Consider the following 20,173-nt stretch of genomic DNA (forward strand, 5'->3'; position numbering starts at 1 on the left):
AGAACCTAGTTTCTCTCTCTTGGTCTACTACTATATAACCTGATCTATACAAAACAGAAACATTTGGTGAAATAGAAGTGGAAGTAAATGTAGTCTCATGTGTCTGCAGTCCCCAGGAGGTGGAGCTGATGTAATCTGGATTTTGGTTTCAATAATATATAAAATGGAGATAATAATAATGCTTAGATTTGTTTTATTAACTAATGTTATGTATATAAAGTCTTAGCCGAGCATCAGATACTTAGTAAGTGTTTAATAGATGTTGACCATTAACCCTTTGGTTGGGATAGTTCTTGTGGGGTTGTATTTGTCTCATAGTCCTAAGTCACTAGCATTGTTATTAACAGAATTGTTAATTTCTGTTTTATCGTTAAGCTATAAATGTAATTTTCTAAGCAAGGAGATATCTTCCTCCAGTCCCTAATAGTAAAGATAAGGAAATAGTAATAGATAAGATAAGGAAATAGTAAAGATACTGAAACTGAGGCTCTGTGAAATGAAATGACTCTCCATCACCCCACTCACGGTGAACAGCAGAGCCCAAGGCATAAATGTGTTCTATTCACTGTAGTAATGAATCATTCCTCAAAATTATTAGTTAAGTGGAGACAAAAATTGCCTGAAAGACTGTGAAATCTGTTTTAACAGTGTCTGGTTTTGATATTAAGTCAAAATACACATAAATTAGGCATTTTCTGTGCGTGCCAACTAACTCAACTTATCATGGTTGAGTTGCTGTTGTTAGACTTGGTGGTCTTTAAGCAGCACTACTAATCCATCCAGTAAACATTAGACTTAAGAGGGACTTTATAGCACCTCTAATTAAATGTGTATGTGCTGTGTTAAAATGATTAAGGATAATGAGGGCCAGAATAGTTATGTGACTTGGCCAGGATCAAACATATTAAGCCATTTCATTTGTAAGGATGGTTATAGTAGTTGAGGGTTATTACAGAATTGCTGGCTCTTTTGGCTGGGGTTGAGCCTAATATGATCTTGGGAGAGATCTGACCATTAGATCAGGAGGCAGAAAACTTACCTTCTAGGTCACGTTGTTTTTAGTTTTCTTAGTCTCAATTACCTCATTTATATAATGAATATAAAACTATGCCATTTCTACCCCATCAAATGGAAGGATATATTAAATGATGTGTAAAATGTAGATGAAGGAATTATTTTCTTATTGCTATTGTTTTGCGTGAATTGAGACTTGAAAACTTGCTGTAAGCTAAACCCAACTTTCTGTGGGAACTTAGTGTTACTGTGTCCATTTTATCAACATGAAATATGTCAGAGATAGAAAACAAGTGACACTATGAGCTGATGGTTAGAGTCTCTTGTTTAGGGTTTTTTGGGATAGTAATAGACATGTCGGTTTGACTGTATGAGTCATATGATGTTCTCCAGTGACTTGTAACTTGGATCCATGCAAGTTCTCAAGTCTTCTTTAACTTCCTTAGTTATATATAACTTGATCATTTATGTTCTTGATTTGCCAAAACTTCCCTGTTCAAATGCTGTCCACAAGAGACATCTGACAGCCAAGAAGTCTTTCTGAGTTCCTGAGTTTTTTTGAAGGCAGGAAGTTACAAATTGTGGAGAATAAAAAAGCTTGAAAACACAGAGGTGTATTCTGATATTCAAGGCACTGGTTGTATTTCTAAATGGATCTTATTTGATTGAAATAATCTGCATTTCTTATATTCATGACTTGATTATGCATTCTGATTACTAGCTGGAATCAGTGATCTGGTTAGCCTAAATATTTGATATGACTATGATTTAGAAACACATCTTACAAAGGACTCTTTTATTTTTACCTAAGGGGTTGGTCTTAACCCTATTTTAAGGGTATTATAGGGTAGCTTACTTTATGTTATTGAAAATGTGAGCTGATGCCTGTATTCTGCATATAAAATCACTTGGACTCTATTTTGTGAGGAAGTGAGAATCTAGGAGCACAGAGCACTTCCAGGGAAACAAATAGCTGTGTCTGAAAATCCTCTTCACGGGCAAATCCTGCCTATGCCTCCACGTCTCGTCCAGTTCTTTTCTAGTAAGCCTGAGTTCCCTAGGATTGTTCCAGTTTTCTGAGATCCCCGTCTTTGCTGGATTCCTATGAAACATCCAAGGCAATATGCAGTGGTGTGGAAAATTATGTGGTAGTACTTGTCTTGGTTTCTATTTGTGAATGCACTCAGTTTCCATTGGTCCTGTAAATACTTTGAGGCAGAGCCTCATTTTGCACTTTGGTATTTCTCAGGATCTAGCACAGTGCTGGGCACATAGTAAGCACCCAATAAACACATAATTAATCAACACTAACTGGGAAACTTCTCAAGGTCTGGGATTCTGTTTCAAATTATCTACCTGGTACCTCATATAGGGCCACATGCTGATAGGTGGTTATTGATTGATTTGATTGAAACTATAAACAGAATGCCCACTGGTTTCTTTAACTTCTATGATAACGTGAATCTGAGCCCTCAGATGTTCTTCTCATTTAACTTGTCTTGCCCAAGCAGTTTTAATCTATTGCTTCTAATTGAGGTTGCCTGGGTTATCCCTGAAAGTTGCATTGGAAAGTATGCATTAACACTCTCCAAGTCCTCAGAGGTAGAAGAGATTATAAAAGTTTTCAGCTCAATCCTTCTAAATGCATGATAAGAAAATAGGTTTGTCCAGGTGATTCATTATTAAATGAACTAAGAGTCCATTTAGTGTTAAACTTTGAGCTCCCATTTTATTTCAGATGACATGGTGTGGTAAGAGTAGAGTCTCTGGTTTCCTCATTCTCCAGCCATAGTCCCCATTCAAATCCCAACCCGTTTGACCCCCGTTGAAAAGTTATCAGGTAGCATAGTGATACCTTTCCCTTCCCTCCCTCTTCCTAAACATTCATTGGAGAAATCACATGTCCAAAATTTCTAGCTTTTTCATATTCGTAGCACATTATGGTAAGCGGATTTCATACCACTTTGCTCCCAAAGGTAGGACAAGGCTATTTTTTAAAACTCTTGCTTTGAGAAGTTTTTGAAAAGCTCACAATACTTGGGGCAAGTGAGGAGCTCTTGGCATGTCACAGAAACAATGGGATTTGGGAATCCATGTCTCAGGGGATCAGAATTCCCGTGTTTGGCCAAGTGTGTGATGCTGATACTATGGCTTTACAGAGGAAAGGCATAGAGGATCAGGCGAGGATGGAGATACATCTCTCAGCAGCAGCAACTTCCATGTTAGATGAGCAGCTCCACTTTTCTGTGCTTGAAGGATACCAAAGTTAGCCCCTGTTTAGCACCAGGTATAAGATTGTATGCTTGGACATGTAAAACACACACACACACACACACACATACACACATATGTATATATATGTGTGTGTGTGAAGATGGTGACTGGACTAGTGATTGTGGATAAACTAGATTTGGGGCAGTGACTTCCCTGTCATTTCGGAGCTTGGTTCAGTTCTGCAGTACCCTGAGTGTCTTCAGAAGTGAAGGGTGGGGAACTGGGGAAAAAAGTGGAAAGAAATGTCACTTTGCTCCCTGTGAGCACTGGCAGCTTTGTGGAAGACTTGCCAGTGATGCTGCTTGGGTTTGAGAGAGGAAGACATCAGGGTAGAAGGAAGGAAATGGGAAGGTCTTGTGGGATGGGTTTTCACAGGTCTAGAAACCTACTGCAGGTAAGTGAGGATGGCAGCAAAACGGTCTTTCTGTCCCACCCTTCTTTATCCTGCTCTTATCAATGACAGATGCCCAAGAGGCTCTGACCTTTGACAGCACCCAACAGTCAGCTGTCAGCATAAGACACTGCTGTTTCCAACCTTTATTTGTGCATGTGTTTATTGACAGGGGAAGCAGTCAGAATCCTAGATGTTAAAGGAGGCTTGGGGAAATAGGTTCTTAGGCTTAGTTTGCAGTATCGTTTGACCTAAGAAGACTAATCTGAGTTTGGAAAATCTTAGGAGATAAGATTCTTGGCACCAGGCCTCTAAGAGTAAAACGCTTTAAAAATTACAGTAAATTCCTTGGTAAATTTGACTCCAGCCTTCTCTATCACGCTATGTATCCCGCCCCCCACCCCCCCAAACCCCTTCGTGAGTATAGGAGACACAGGAAGAAAGGACCATCTGGCACAGCATGCCAACTTTTTATTTGGTTGCTCTCAATCCTACCTTCCTGTTTGGATCACCCCTCCCCTCTGCTCATACTTCAGAAACCAATCAAGGTGTCTCCTGAACTCATTTATTCCCTTTGTTTCAACCGCCTTCTTGGGTAACTTTTTCCATATGCCTTACAACAGACATTTTTTTTCCCCCTTTTTCCATCCAAAATGGCCTGATTGGACTCTTAGGAAAAGCCATTTACTCAAATACATGACAAAGTGCTTCTAACGATCCCAAACAACTTTTCATTACTTTTGATGACCAGGATATATAAATAGAGAAAAAAAATTGCTCTGTTTAAAATTTACTGGTGGATGGGCAATGACGCTTAGTAGTAGAACATTAAAGAATACATTATTAGCGTTGAGCCCCATCCTCCACCCCAGCCCCCAGTGAAATTGTCTAGATTTGGAGCTGTGATCTGTAATTATTATTACTATTTTTTAATTTGGCACTTATTTTATTGTCCCTGTTTGGCTTCTTCACTTCACCATGGTGACATTAGACATTAGTACTCTTTATGTTGCCTGTTGTGGACCAGTTTTGTTCAGCTGTTGCTAAAATGCCAGATGTCATGTTGGAGATGCAAAACCTAAAAGATGGTCGTAAATCTCAAAAACAAACCATAAAAGAAATAATAAAATACCCTGAATGCTGTGCTCTGGAGCTTCCCAGCTTTAAGTCACCAAAGCAGAGCAGTGGGGGTGGGGGAGGCTCAGCAGTTTCTCACCTAAGACTTGATTGTTTATCTTGCAGATTCCGAGCAAAGCACTGGTTCAGACTCTGAGGTGCTCACTGAGCGGACTTCCTGCTCCTTTGACACTCACCCTGACTTGGGCTCTGGTGCTGCAGGCCCTGTGCCTGCTGCCATGTCTTCCATGGAAGAGATTCAGGTGGAGCTCCAATGCGCTGACCTCTGGAAGAGGTTCCATGACATTGGAACTGAGATGATCATCACCAAAGCAGGCAGGTAAGGACAAGTTCCTTTGGATGGCTAGATTCCAAGAATGGAGACCAAAAGTAGGAGCTGTTACACGGTTTTCTTGTCACTTACTTGTGGTAGGTAGTATTGGTGATGCCAGCACTACTTGTGCTCACTTTTCTGCATAAGGTCATCTTGGTAAAGTGATCTTGAGTTTACTGTGATTTTGCTGTTTTCCTCCAAGGGCCATTCCAATGTCTAAGTCACCTCTACACTCAAAGACATTTTCTGCCTACAAATGTATATCAGCCCATGTGGGAGATTGATGGTACATAAGGACCACATAGTAGATTTCCAAAGCAAGTGTTACTTCACCATCCATTGTTTTTTGAGAGAAAAAGCTTGCTCCCCAAACAACAGCTTGCATCTCCTAAAGCATTAAAAGCAGCCAAATGGAGCTCCTAGGTGGCTCAGTGGGTTAAAGCCTCTGCCTTTGGCTCAGGTCATGATCCCAGGGTTCTGGGATCAAGTCCTGCATCAGGCTCTCTGCTTGGTGGGGAGCCTGCTTCCTTCTCTCTCTCTGCCTGCTTCTCTGCCTACTTGTGATCTCTGTCTGTCAAATAAATAAATGAAATCTTTAAAAGCAGCCAGATGTTTTTTATAAGAGGTTATTGTTTGTTTGTTTGTTTGGTAAGAATAGGGCTTGGTACATGTCTGAGCCCTTCTTACTGATCTGTGTGTTTTATTGTTGGCTTGAAATTATTACAAAACTTTAATGGCAACCCATTGGAAACTTGCATAACTATGGAGGATGATAAAAGTTTTTAAAATACAGTTTCTCTTGAAATAAACACTTTTAATTAAGCCATTCCTTCACTGGCATCTTTCAGTTTTCCATGGTTAGGCATCTGTTTTGTGCTGGATGCTCAAAATATATTATGTCATTTAGACATCACAGGGATCCTCTGAGATAGGATATAACAATTCCATGCATGGATGAGGATGCAAAGGCTGAAAGAGGTTAATTAACTAAATTAACTAATTAGCTAAAGTCATGGATAATAAAGGGCAGCTTCAGAATTCCACACAAATCTGTCTAGGTCCAAAACAATGGTCTTAACTGTTTAAAATTCTACAGTGTTAAGAAATGGGTGTAGTTTTTGCCCCTTGGATTAAAACTGAACATTGTTTAAATAAAAATAAATTTGGACTAAGCTTTTGAGTATATAGGAATAGTTAATTAAAGTAAAAAGTTATGCTGTTTTCATATTTTCAAAGGCAGTCTACGTAGTCTTATGTCATGGGGACCAAAAAGACCCACCCGATTGGTCATAAGCTGTCTTCATGAACATGGACATTTAAAATAAAAGAGCATTTGGATGCATGTGGAGAAAGCTTCCAATATAATAAGACATCACAAAAACATGAGGTCAAAATGAACCTGAAATCTTGTTCATTTTATTTCTCCTTTGGAACCTTCTTTCTTCTCTAAGTTTTGGTGGTGAATAAAATCAGCAAAAGGCTTCTTAGGAGGAGCAACTCTGAGGGGGAATTATTTACAATACCATCTCTTTCTTGTTGCTTGGGTTTCAGTCTACTTCTGGTCTACATTTTGAGATCTTATGACTTAGACGGAAACAGCAATTCAAGGAAAAAGCTTGTATTCTTTTTAGTTTTTGACAAGGGGGTTCATTTGGAGAGAGGGGAAAATATTACTTTTTTTTGCCTATGAGATTTTACGTTTTTTAAATTTTGGGTTCTCACTCACTACAGGGGGTTTTGTGTATTCCAGTCAATATCATTTCTGATATCATTCCCTTGTTCCTTGCACTTTTATGAATTCAATTCACCCAAACACATTTTTCACAGGTCTCCTGTGATCTTGTTTCATGATTTGTTCTGCAGTGTTTTCATTTCCACATCTCTTACTTCACAAATTCAGTTGATACCTACCTGGATATACCCAGATATTCCCAGAACAAACATATAAAGTTTGTTCTTTTTTTTTTTTTTAAAGATTTTATTTATTTGACACAAGTAAGGAGAGAGGCCAGCAGAGAGAGGGGGAGAGCAGGCTCCCTGCTGAGCAGAGAACCCAATGCAGGGCTCGATCTCAGGACCCTGAGATCATGACCTGAGCTGAAGGCAGAGGCTTAACCCACTGAGCCACCCAGGCGCCCCTAAATTTTGTTCTTTAGTCATATCCTGTTGTTGAGGTTTAGGTATGTTATTCATTTCTCCTTAATGGGATTGCTTCAGCCTTTGCCATTGTTCCATGTAACTCTGCTCAAGAAATTCTGGAACAACTCAAGAGCATACAAAGAAAGACTTCTCTTCTCTGACCTTTCTTTCTTTCTTTCTTTCTTTCTTTCTTTCTTTTTTAAAGATTTTATTTATTTATTTATTTGTCAGAGAGAGAAAGAGAGGAGTGAGAGCAAGCACAGGCAGACAGAGTGGCAGACAGAGGAAGAAGCAGGCTCCCTGCCAAGGCAGGAGCTGGATGTGGGACTCAATCCCAGGATGCTGGGATCATGACCTGAGCGAAGGCAACCGCTTAACCTACTGAGCCACCCAGGTGTCCCTTCTCTGACTTTTCTTCACTTCCTCCCAGTTCCTCAAGTCCGTTTCTTTCTTTTCACTTCCTTTCTCTTCCTTCATAATGTCCTTATCAATTTTAATCTCAATTTTTATTTTCTTAGTTACATAGTTTTGTATGACTCTCTGTTCCTTTTTCCTGTTGAGATTTTCATCACCATCTACTTCTCACTCCCTAAATTGTCATCCTTCTGATTCAGAACTACTGCAGGCTACTCAATCTTCGAATGTACCAACATAATCTGTAGAATCAGCACCATGGACAGAGGTGCTTGTAGGGATTAATGGATTTGGAAGACATAAGAATTGGCCTAAATTTAACCATAAAATTAAAACCAAACAGATCTCATTTTGTGAATATGAAAGATTAATTTTTCCCTAGGGTGTTATGACTTCACTTGATATTCTGTGCTAAAATACTGGCAAAAAGAAAAAGCAACTTTTGGTAAGTTTTTAAGAAGAGAATTCAAATGTAGCCATAGAATTTCAAAGCAGGAGGGCACTTTAGAGATTATATAGCCCCTTTTCTTTGTTTCTTAGGTGATAAGGTTAAATAACTTTTCCAAAGTCACACCTCTCATTCATTTAGAACTTGGGTATTGGTAAGAAACTGGTAGCTCTTCCACTCAAGGTTATGTGGGTGTTCCAAACAAAACAGATATTGAATTTAGAAACACTTAACCCTTTTTTCTTGGAGTCATGAAGAAAAGACATTCATCTCTTGCAATGTGACACAGCCTCTGTAGATGTCTGAGAGGAACCACATTTTCTTACCTCAGGTAGCAAGTGAGAGGACTTTCTTTCATCCCTGGAAAGGTCCTCTCCAACCATTTATAAGTATAAGGCAATCATAAGTCATTGTTATTAAGAAGGTTTAAATGTTTAAATGTAAATGTATATACATCAAGATTCCCAAATTTTTGGAGAGAATTAACATAGATCAAATTGCTTACTCTGTAGTGAATGCCAGATTTAGTGATTATGAGAAGTCCATCATGGGATTTCATTAGCTCACCATAAGACTAAAATATAAGGCTTTTAAATTAAACTTGTGAAGCTAGAGGTAGAAAATCCAGAATGATATACCAATAGAAGCTTCCGAAAAGTTATAAAGTAGGAAGAAAGGAATGGTTGTATATTATTCTTTGTAAACACTTAAGAACTAGCCATCAATCCTATAAAGATCTGTAGTCCCTCTTGTGCCTTCCTCCAAATAGGATTAGGATGCCACTGACCTACTACCATAGGACACTTGCATTTTGATTGCTTCTGGTGAGCAGTGCAGTGTGTGGCTAGCACAGAAAGCCCCTCACGTAAACAACCAGGGCATATATGCAAGATGGCTGCCTGGGGTCAGGGTATGGTCTATGGCCATGAAATGGAGCAAAGCCAATTAGGCTGTATGTGGATCAAGCCTGTGACCTTGACCTCATTAGCACCGTGCTCTGCCCAGCTCAACTAACTGGCCCCAGATGGTTAAGCTTAATGCAGCATTTTGTGTACAAGTACCCTAGAGCACATTCAGGCAATCCACATTTTTTGAACTGAGCACTTTTTATGTCTGACTCCTAAATGAATGACATACAAAAGAGTTTGATGTTTCTCTTCCTTCTTATGGTTAAAGAAGAATGGAGAATTTTATTCTAGACCCTTGAAACTTGAAACTCAATACTTGTCTGGGTTGCTCCCTCTCCTTCTCTTCAATTATGAGAGTAGTTGTAAAGTGCCATATCCTGACCTCACTTGCTTTGGCAAGTTTAACAAGCCATTGTGGTAGAAACAAGGTACTGCCCAGAGGCCACTAGAATTCATTTGGTATTTGCTCCCTATTCCACAGAGTCCTCCCTCTGACACATGTTGACAGCCTGAGAACTTGCAGAAAATTTTCTACAGTTTTATGTAGTAAAAACCCCTCAACTTTGTTGGTCCTTTGCTTGGGGGAATGGTAGCCTCTTCCTTTTTTCTTCTTTTCTTGAGAGATTACTTTTACATAGACTCAATCAGTCAGAAAACATTTCATCATCACCTGTAATCAACTGTGATAAACTACTTGACTTATGAAAGTCAAGTAGCTACTTGACTTTGATAAGCTACTTGACTGTGATAAGCTACTTGACTTATGCTTATGAAAGCATAAGTTATTCAAGTATGTGAAGTGTAAGAGTGTAAGTATTTTCAAGAATGGTATAGTCTGACAGGAAATGTGTGTGTGGATACCTAATCACATTAAAGATGAACTAATAATGTAAATGAGCACTTCGAGTGTACGAACCATCCAATAGGTCAATTTAAGTTAAGAAATGGTGCTATTTCAGCAATGAATACTTAGCATATTTTATAGTAATAATTTCCAAAGTAAAAAAAAAAGCAGCCAACTTGGGAATTAGAGGCATTGGACTTTGGTGTGCTTAGCGTTCTTGATAAGAAGAAACTCTCTAAGCTTCTATTCCTGCGACTTCTGCCCCTCTGACTGTTGAGTTTACTGCCTATTTCCCTTCACAGGAGGATGTTTCCTGCCATGAGAGTGAAAATCACTGGCCTGGACCCACACCAGCAGTATTACATAGCAATGGACATTGTGCCTGTGGACAATAAAAGATACAGGTAATGATGACTCTGGGGTTTGGAATTGCGGACATCACCAGCATCCCAAGACAGTTCTTTAAACTCATTAGATGAACTATTTTTACAGTGCCTTGTATGATGCACTATACAGGGAACAAGGAGGGGGGATATGCCAATAGCCTGTAGCAAAGCACCATGTAGGAAGTCGTCACTCATGATTGGAAATCAGGACTTAGTAATGGTTTTGTCTGGAATCCTCCCTAGGTCTCTGGACAGAGTGGGACTGTACAGTATCTTCCAGGGTTGCAAAAATCAAATGGATATTAGGTCTAAAATTAATTCACTTGACATGAAAAGTGATTAACATCTTGAATGATTTGGTTTATGAAATTGCTGAACGAGTTGAGATGGTTTATTTTGGAGAGGCAAAGGAGAAGTGGACCAGTGCAGTATATTTAATCAAATATCTAATGAATCACGGTGTGGATGATGGAGGGGAAGAAGAGAATTGGGTCAGATTTCAAGAAGAACATTTAGGAAAGGAGAATTATTGTTTATCAATATGGGTTGTGAGCGAGTTTGTTAAATAACCTTCCATCAAAGTCATTACAGTCCAACACAATGTCTGTGTCCCTTGGATGGCTTACACATAGTTCTTCTCTGAACAAACTGTGGCTTAATCTGTCTCTTGAGATGTCAATCAGAGCACTGAATCATGGCTCATTTTTTGAAATGTTTGAAATCTTGGCCCTGAACTTAGGAGGTAGGTTGGGAGAGATGAATGAATGGGAAAGATGAGGACTAGTAGGGTAGAGGGAGAGAGCTGGCCAAGAGAGAAGTAATCTGGATGCATGACTTAAGACAGGAGATGTTTCAGGTCTGTTTTAGAGGATCTTGTGATTTGGACTGTGTGCCTCTGTTCACTACCATCCAGGTCCTGTGTGGTCCTTTATAAGTTGAGAAGCAGGGACATACCAGGTCCATAGAATGCTCTCTTCAGAACTACAGGGCAATTGGCAAACTCTGGAAAACTGACCTCCTTTGCTACCAACAAGATCTCATTTCCAGAGGCTTTGTGGGAAAGTCATGATGATGATGATATTCAAAACTGGGTTCAAAGAAACACTAAAACACTAACTGGGAAGACTCTGCAGTGTTTCTGGGAATGGTTGCACTGAGGCAGAGACACTCCGTTTTCATAGAAATGCCTCAAAATTCAGCTTCTCAGTAAGGAAATGGTTAATAAGTGAGAGGCTTGGAGGGTCTCTGCACACGGGTGTGTTTTATAGGACAATATGGAAGATGTTTTTAATAAGGAACCAAATCCTGAACAAGTGGCCCACGGATTATATGGTTTGCATTTGAGAGGTGAAAGGTTGCAGTAAAATACCTTTTCCATAGCTAGACACGTGGGCTCAGGATGCCTGTGTGCACACAGGGGTGCAAGGCAAGGAGAAGAGAAGAAAGAAAAAGGACTGTGAGAATGTTTTCCTTGTGAGTGCTGCAGCTTTGATCATTAACCACAACCCTTTGCTGCCCTCCCCCACCCCACCTCTTTCCTCTTTCTCCGTTTTTTTTTTTTTTCCCATCTCCATCTGATTGTCTCTGGTCCTCTACCCTACTGCTTTTCTCTCTTTTATTCTCTGTTTAATCCCGACTGTTTCCCATCTTGTCATCTGTCTGTCCCGAATCCTATCTCTACGGGCTTTCTGGGCCTCTGTTCCTTCTCTGTATCTGTCTCTGATCTCTCCTCTCTCCCTCTCTGCCTCAGATACGTGTACCACAGCTCCAAATGGATGGTGGCTGGCAATGCGGACTCCCCTGTACCCCCTAGAGTTTATATACACCCTGATTCTCTAGCTTCTGGAGACACCTGGATGAGACAGGTGGTCAGTTTCGACAAACTCAAGCTGACCAACAACGAGTTGGATGATCAAGGACATGTGAGTCAAAGAATCCCATCCATCTCCCTCTTTCCCCCTTTTGGCTCTAGAACTGACTAGCCCTAGGCTTTTTCAAACAGGTAAAATAAGAAGCTCTGTGCCACTTGGAGTCATTTTAAGTAAGTAGGCCTATAAGTTTTTTTCCCCCCTCTGGTGAAATTTCATTTATTACACTCACATTGAGCAAACGTCTGCTGGACATTAGGTGGTGTTTATCAGACAAGAGTTCTCATGTTCTAGGAACCCACGGTCTAGTTGGGGGAGGGTTTGAAGAGAGAAACACAGGACAAGCTTAAAAATGGGAAAGAAATCACAACAGTCAGCAGAATAACTCACAAGGCGATAAACTCAGAGAAACAATTAAGTGATAGTTTAGGCTGATTTGTCAAGAAATTTATGCATTTTTAAAAGTAATTTATGCATTTTTAAAAGAAGAACAGGTCCAGGTATAATTAGAACACTTGATTTTATTAATTTATCTTTAGTGGCAAGGCATACATAGAACTTTTGCTGAATGCCAGGGTCCAGACTCGGGACTACAGGAAGATTGAAACACTAAAGCCATGGCTCTTATCTTTAAGGAAATGACATTCTTCCAAGGAAGGGAGAATGCACATACACCATTCACTCTCACAGTGAGTGGTCATAAATTTGGTAACAAAGTGCAAATAACAGCTTATAGAATTTAAAGACAGCATGAGCCTGTGATGAAACTTTAAAGCAGGAAGGAGCCACTGTCCCATAGCAGAGCTTCTGAGACCTTTTAGTGGAGGGTTGTCTTCTAGTATTGGGACAGTTGTTTAGTATTGTCCAGTCAAGATAAGCACTGGCTTCCAGTTTCTTTCACATCTCCCGTCACCCACCCCCTATCTGTGTTCTTCCTGTAATGTTTCTCTCCTGCGGTTATATTTGCATGAGGGCTTGAAAAGGTATGGGGACCTTTGAGCCACTCTGGCATCATGTGGCCCCTTCTCATTTCAGATCATTCTGCACTCGATGCACAAATACCAGCCTCGAGTTCACGTGATCCGCAAGGATTTCAGCAGCGACCTTTCACCCACCAAACCTGTCCCTGTTGGGGATGGAGTGAAAACATTCAACTTCCCTGAGACCGTGTTTACCACAGTCACAGCCTACCAGAACCAGCAGGTAAGAGGCTGCCTTTGAAAGAGACCTACTGTATCTGCTTTTAAAGGAGCTTATTCATGCCTTCGGTAAGAAATCCTTGGTCCTTCGACAGGACACTGAGGAACTGGAATGAGAGAGGCCAGGCTTGCTGTGCAGACGTCATGTTGGCGATGACAAGGCCATGATGCCTGGTAGCAGCTGCTCTAGTCTAGATTTAGATCAAAGACAAAATCTTCGACCAAGAGGACCGAATCTCCTGAGTCATTTTCATATCTCTCTGTATTCGCACCCGCGTTCATGGTCTGTCCTGTATCCTGGCAAATGTTCCTCATCATTTGCTATTCCTTTGCAAGTATCGAGTTTGATTCATTCCTTCCGCCTTCTCTGCAGTTTTCTGGGTATCCCTGCAGCAGCTACATCAAAGTCACCTAGCCTCTCAAACTCCATTGAAGACCCACTGCTTCCATTTACACTATCAGACTAAATTTACCTCTGTGTGATCACCAGCCACACCCTAACATCTGTGTTTTTATGTCAGCAATATGTTCGCTCATTCCATAAATGTTTGAGAAGTTGAGAACCCACAATAGTCCAACTTCAGTAGAGAAATTGAGCAGATTAGGACTTATTTCTCCAGAAGCAAAGGAGAGTTTTAGGTGAGTGAAAGACACACAAACACATAATGATAAAACTGGAATAATTTAGTGACAGAGACATGGACCGCCTGTTCTTGCATTTGGGGAACAAGGGAAGTTTTCCTGGAAGAGCTGTTGCTTTCTCTGTTGATGAGACACACATAAGAATTGGCCAAGATTGGAGCACCTGGGGGGCTCAGTCGGTTAAGCGTCTGCCTTCGGTTCAGGTTGTGATCTTGGGGTCCTGGGATTGAGCTTCACATTGGGCCCTTTGCTCAGTGGATTCTGCTTCTCCCTCTGCCCTTTCCCTTACCCCTTGCCCTGCTTGTGTGCTTGTGTGCTCTCTTTCTCAAAAAAATAAATAAAGTCTTTAATTAAAAAAAAAAGAGTTGGCCAGACTAATGGGGGAATTATGTGGAAGTGGGATATGGAGAGGAGAGAGACACCACGTCTGGAATTGTTGTGGGTGTTCTAGACATCGTTCTTATTTTGAGAAGTGTGAGTAGGTGGATTTATAAGTGATCTCACTTTATGCAGTTCCCAGAAAGTTGCGTATAAATCTCATTTTTTCCAAATTAGACTGTATTTCATCTTTTGACAGTTTGTCTAATTAATAGGATCCTGAAGTGAATCCTTTTCTGAAAAGAAGAGTTTTTGCTTATTTATTTTGCTTGAAAGTCTGTATACTTTTTTTTTATAAAGATTTTATTTATTTATTTGACAGAGAGAGATCACAAGTAGGCAGAGAGGCAGGCAGAGAGAGAGAGAGAGGAGGAAGCAGGCTCCCCACCGAGCAGAGAGCCCGATGCGGGACTTGATCCCAGGACCCTGAGATCATGACCCGAGCCGAAGGCAGCGGCTTAACCCACTGAGCCACCCAGGCGCCCTGTATACTTTTATTTGGGGGCTGCTTGGAGCAAAATGAACTTCTGCCACAATACTTGTGGTGGATACTACACTAGTGTTCTGACAAAGAAATAGAGGAAATATATTCATGTACTAAGTATTTATTGAGTGCTTACTATGTGCCAGGCAAGTGAAGGTGAGTGATATAAACTTTGGTTCACATAGAAAGAGCATTTTGGTTTTTCACAATACATTTGCATAAGACTCCTGAGATGTTCCTTGCCTCCAGAGAAATTTGATATGCAACAACGCTTTAGTCGGTAGACATGTCCTATACTCTTGTTGGGCTCCCTCAGCTGCTGTAAGTCATTCCCAACTTCCAATTTTCCTTGTGGTTGCCACATTTGATCTAAAGTAGAGGAAGAGTTTTAGTTTGCTTTGGCCCCTTTTAAAAAAACTCTTGAATGCCCTCAAACTCCTTAGGTAGTAAAATACAGAGGCCATGGAGGGTCCTTACAGGAATCTTTAATAATCAAGATTTTTCAGGCTCTGAAACAAGATAGTGCAGCAACACATACATGCCTTTTGGAGTGACTGGAACCTTGGGATTAACCGAGGTTCAGGAGAGGAGGAGCGCAAGTCTGAGTTCTTTGAAAAACGGATGGACTTTTTCCCAAGACACCCAGCCACCATTTTAATCATTAGTTTCTCGTGAAGGCAGAGATGTGACAACCAATATTGCAACTTTAGAATCTAGTTTGTAGGGCAGACTAGAACACTGGTGAATGAACATTCTGCTGCTTCCCCCAGATCAGTTGTAGAGGCCACAAGGGTCAGCACTGTCACCCAAACTGAGATTAAAAAGCCACAACTTACCGTGGCAATGTCAGTGAAAGAAGAACAAAACATGGCTGTCTGAAATCCCTCTCACTTCTTCTATCTCCAGCGTTCCCATGTCTGAGGACATTCTACTCAAAAATATAAATATTTTTGTCTTCATCTGGCCTGGGGTGGGGGCTGTGGTGGTTTGTTGGAGGTGGGACACCATGATTAAATTTGTGGGATTTGGTAACAACCTGGTTTGATTTCTGACTTTTCCACTGGGAAACTGTATGACCCTGAGCAAGTTTGTTTGTTTGTTTCTTTTTTTTTTTTTTTAAGATTTTATTTATTTATTTGACAGACAGAGATCACAAGTAGGCAGAGAGGCAGGCAGAGAGAGAGGAGGAAGCAGGCTCCCTGACGAGCAGAGAGCCCGATGCAGGGCTCGATCCCAGAACCCTGAGATCATGACCCGAGCTGAAGGCAGGGGCTTAACCCACTGAGCTACCCAGGCGGCCCCTTGAACAAGTTTCTTAATTCCCTTCCTCAGTGTTTCCTGGCCTGAAAATGGAGTGAGTGACAAGAACTAGAGGAAGGAACATGCATAAAGTCACCGGCACAAACCCAGCATCTGATCACTAGTTGTCAGCCTACATTGGTCAGTCACAGGCATGGAGGGGAGTGGGGAGTAGAGGCAGTTTTCCAGAATAAACTGCTTATTAAGGAGAAAGTGGATTGTTGGGAATTGGAGGACCTGCATTGTCTCTCTAAGGTATTATAATCAATAGGTAACTGGTTTGATCTTTCTGTTCTCATGTCATGTTGGTGAATTCATGATGTGCTGACATCCAAAATAAATGAGTCACACATATTCAGTTCTGCCCTGTTTGACATCAAGATAACAGCTTTTGCCCGTTTAATAAGTCTTCAGTCCCTGGATACATCAAGGAACACGATTATTTAACATTCCCTTTGGCTGTATAGATGGGCTTTCACATAACACAGTGTCTTCTAGTAAAGCAAACTAACCTCAGGTCTTTCCCCCAGGAGTCTGGAGGTCTGCATCCTGTTACCCAGCAATCATTTTCAGACTTGTCTCGGAGATGGCGGGTAGCATAAACCATTCTCTTCTGTGAGCTAGATCACCTACTACTGTGTTTTTATTTCCCTCAACTGTCTTGAATGAGAACGATTACTATTTTATGGCAAAATTATTTACTTCATGGATTTCTTTTTAAGGGAATGGTTAGAAGGCATGAGAGAGTAAAGAGGAAAAGTCAGTGGTGGGGGGTCCCACACTGTGTTCAGGAACACAGTGAAAGAAGGGCAGTGCAAGGAATGGAATTGAAATGAAATGTTATCCAGTCTTCAAGGAAAGGCAGTGGGCTAGCCATTTGGAGACTCGGGTTTTCATCCTAAACAAACTACTAGCTATCTATGTCATTCTGAGCTAGGTATTTTCTTTCTGGGTTTTGATTTCTTCTTCAAGAAAATGATAGGTTGGCTTCTATTTTCTAAGTTCTCTATTAAGCTCTGAAATCCCAATTTCTCCCTCTTTTTTTTTTTTTTTCTGCACGTTTTTAGTTGAGGGTGGTTTGTTTGTTGTTTGTTGTTTTCAAGCAGAGGCAGTCAACACATGCAAGTATTGAAAATTATTTGAATGTTCCTATGTGTCAACTCTTTTTTAAACCCCACAACAGTTGAGACCAGTAGAGTTGGCGCAAGTCCACACTTGAAAGGTGGGAGCTTGATGTTTTGTTGCTTGTAAACAAGATATTCCAAGCTACACTATTCCTTTGTCAACCCTGCCAGTCCTCTCCATTGTTAAAACCTGTGTTTCCTGTTGGCTTCCATCTTGCCACTGAGGCTGGCTGGACACCTGACACTCCACACATCCAGTCTGTTACTAAACTCTGTTGCTTCTACTGATGGAATATTTTCTTCTTTCTCATCTTATTGCTTCTACCTTTTCTCTGGGCCTACCCTCCCTCTACTTTAGGCTGTTGTGACGGTTTCTAGCTGAGTCACCTGGACTGTGTGGTTAACGTCTCATGAGCCATCACATATTCACTGAGGCATGGGTCTTCCTAGAGCACAGCTCTGATTGCATCATTTCCTCTGTCAAAAATTGTCAGCTCTTCGGTGCTGAAGGGCCCAAGATCTTGAGTCCAAGTTCTCAAGTCTTTTAGTTGGGTCCTCTCTAGCTAGTTCCCAGCTACATTACTGGGCTTATTTCCCACTAGTCGTCATCACACATCCACAAGAGTTCAGCAATCAAGAGTTTTACTCTTGTTTGTACTTTGTAGCAGCTTTGCTTTTGCTCGTGCTGTTGTCCTTCCAGGAATGACCCTTCTGCTTGTCTTTATCTGTCTAGCTTCCTTCTATTCTTCAGGTTCAGGACAAACATAGTCCTTCCTGATGTTTTCCCCTACGACGTTCCATGCATTTTTCAGCTGTGAATGAGCTTTCCCTCATCGAACTCTTAGTGCACTGTACCTCTCTCTTGATCCTGTCACCTTCTAAGCTGTGTGCATGACCAATCTTCCTCTCGAAATGTTGAGTTTTTTGAGAACCAAACGCTGTGGCTCTCAAAATGCGGTGTGATATGGTAGAAAACAGTAGTTCGGAAGTTAGGAGACTTAGGTTCTCGACCTGGTCTGCCCCAGACAGACTGTACTGCCTTTGACAAATCCCTCTACCTCCGAATCCTCATTTGCAAATCGGTGGTTTGCTTCTCAGCTGCCAGTCTATGGAGACATTTTTTATAGTCCACCAAAAGATGGGAAAGATAAAGGCAGGATGGGGCGGTTTATACCTGTAAGCATTCATTTAAATAGGCTGTATCTTATTTTGTCCTTTTAACCTTTTTGATACTAAAATGTCACTTATTTTATGAAATAATGATGGCAGGAGATCCTAGATAGATGTAATTCTTTTTGTTTGATAAAGACCTGGAATATCAATGCTGATCCCTCAAATTCCCTCCCTGGAGGGAGGGAATTAGAATTGTCCTGAAGCCCAGAAACCACTAATTAAGAAGGACCCTTCCATCTGTGTAAATCTAAGGCATTTGTGTCTGCCATGGTGCAGAGCACTGAATGTGTGCTTGGAAAAGGACTGAATGAGTAATTAGCCAACACACCTCCACTACCAGTTTCCTTACATAGCTGTGGTCCTGCTTCTTTGGATATAAGTAGTCGTGAAATGTGAAGAAAGAGTTTCTATTTTCATGAAATATTTTATGCTTTTCTTTCCCCCCTTCCCGTTCCTTCCCCCCGCCCTTGCTGACTGACCCATAGACTCCCAGGGCTGCTAGCATACTGAGGTTATTATTACTATTATTTGCTCTTGGAGTGCCAACTTGGCAGGCCTAAGGCAGAGACGAAGGTACAACATGCCCAGATTCTCATCATGGAGAATAAAGTGGCAGAGGTGGGAATAAAGGTGACTCCACTGTATGCTTTTTCTTGAAAGAAGCTGACGCCAACATGTCCTCATGGAATTAGCAGGAAATTTCCATTGCAGCAGTCTTTGTCTTCTCTAAGGGGAAAAGGACTGCTGAGCCTTGATTTTTTTTTTTCCCCCAAACAGGAAACTAGATTTCAAAAAGACATAGCCCTGTTCTCCTCAGGTAACACAGTCTTATTTCTTGATGAGAATTGGCTACACGAACCAGATAGGAAGTCTGAAACCACAGCCAGGTTTGTGTAAGCAAATCCAATAGGAGTTCTGAGTCACTCATTATATCCTAAACTATCGAGCCAGTTGTGCTCTAACTTTCCAATCAAATCAGTGCAGAGGTTTTTTTATTTTTTACTTTTCATATGGGCTGAGTTTTTTTTTTTTTCCTTCCCTGATGAACACCTTTCAAAGCAATATGGTTAAACAAAAAAGAATAACTAAGAGAGTGTTAAAAAGGGAAGGCCTTTTCAGCCTTGGTATTGTAAAATCATACACAGGATATTGAAGTTTCATTTTCTTTGTAGGTTGTGCGATTTATGTCTGCACTGTGCACTGGGAGGTGTACCTCATTTATTAACTGTCTGGACGTTTCCAGGCAAAAAGTCAGTGAAAATGATTAAAACCAAAGGTGGCAAGCCAGCAACCACGTCTTCGTGTGCTACGGTCTTCGATGATGCAGACTGTACAAATCAGGATAAGGGAAATCAAATCAGGGAAGAAAAATGCTTCCCCAACCTCTGTGCTTTCCATGTCTCCTCCTTGTTATTGGAGCAGGTTTTGAACATGACCGCTGCAGAATAGTTTTAGCTGCACGGACAGTAATTGATAGACCTTGTTCTGCCCAGGAGGACATTTGAGACTTCTGTCTGTGGTGCTGCAGTGAAAGCAGATAGGATCGAGGGAGTTGTCTGGTCTGTATTCTCTAAGGCTGGTTACGGCTTTGCGACTGGTGATCCTTCTTTCCCACATTATTCAGTCATGCGTTCACTCACTCATTCACTCGTGGAACAAATATTCATCGCGCGCAAGGAGCATGTCATGTTAGGTTCTTAATAAAATGGTGTAGGAAATAGGCCTGGTTCTTACCTGA

General features: G+C 41.0%; 1 protein-coding gene across 2 annotated transcripts in view; it reads left to right on the plus strand.

Annotated features, from left to right (window-relative positions):
* The window catches only part of TBX15 (T-box transcription factor 15), a 103,192-nt gene that overhangs the window by 50,700 nt on the left and 32,319 nt on the right, over positions 1–20,173 (plus strand). For both annotated transcript variants that reach the window (XM_004771050.3, XM_004771051.3), the window contains exons 2-5: positions 4,922–5,135; positions 10,185–10,286; positions 12,019–12,190; positions 13,172–13,339. In XM_004771050.3, coding sequence (XP_004771107.1) covers positions 4,922–5,135; positions 10,185–10,286; positions 12,019–12,190; positions 13,172–13,339 — 656 coding nt within the window. The remainder of the gene's footprint in view (positions 1–4,921; positions 5,136–10,184; positions 10,287–12,018; positions 12,191–13,171; positions 13,340–20,173) is intronic.

Source organism: Mustela putorius, unplaced genomic scaffold (assembly GCF_011764305.1).
Source record: "Mustela putorius furo isolate JIRA1106 unplaced genomic scaffold, ASM1176430v1.1 tig00000585_pilon_pilon_pilon, whole genome shotgun sequence".
Lineage (NCBI taxonomy): Eukaryota > Metazoa > Chordata > Mammalia > Carnivora > Mustelidae > Mustela > Mustela putorius.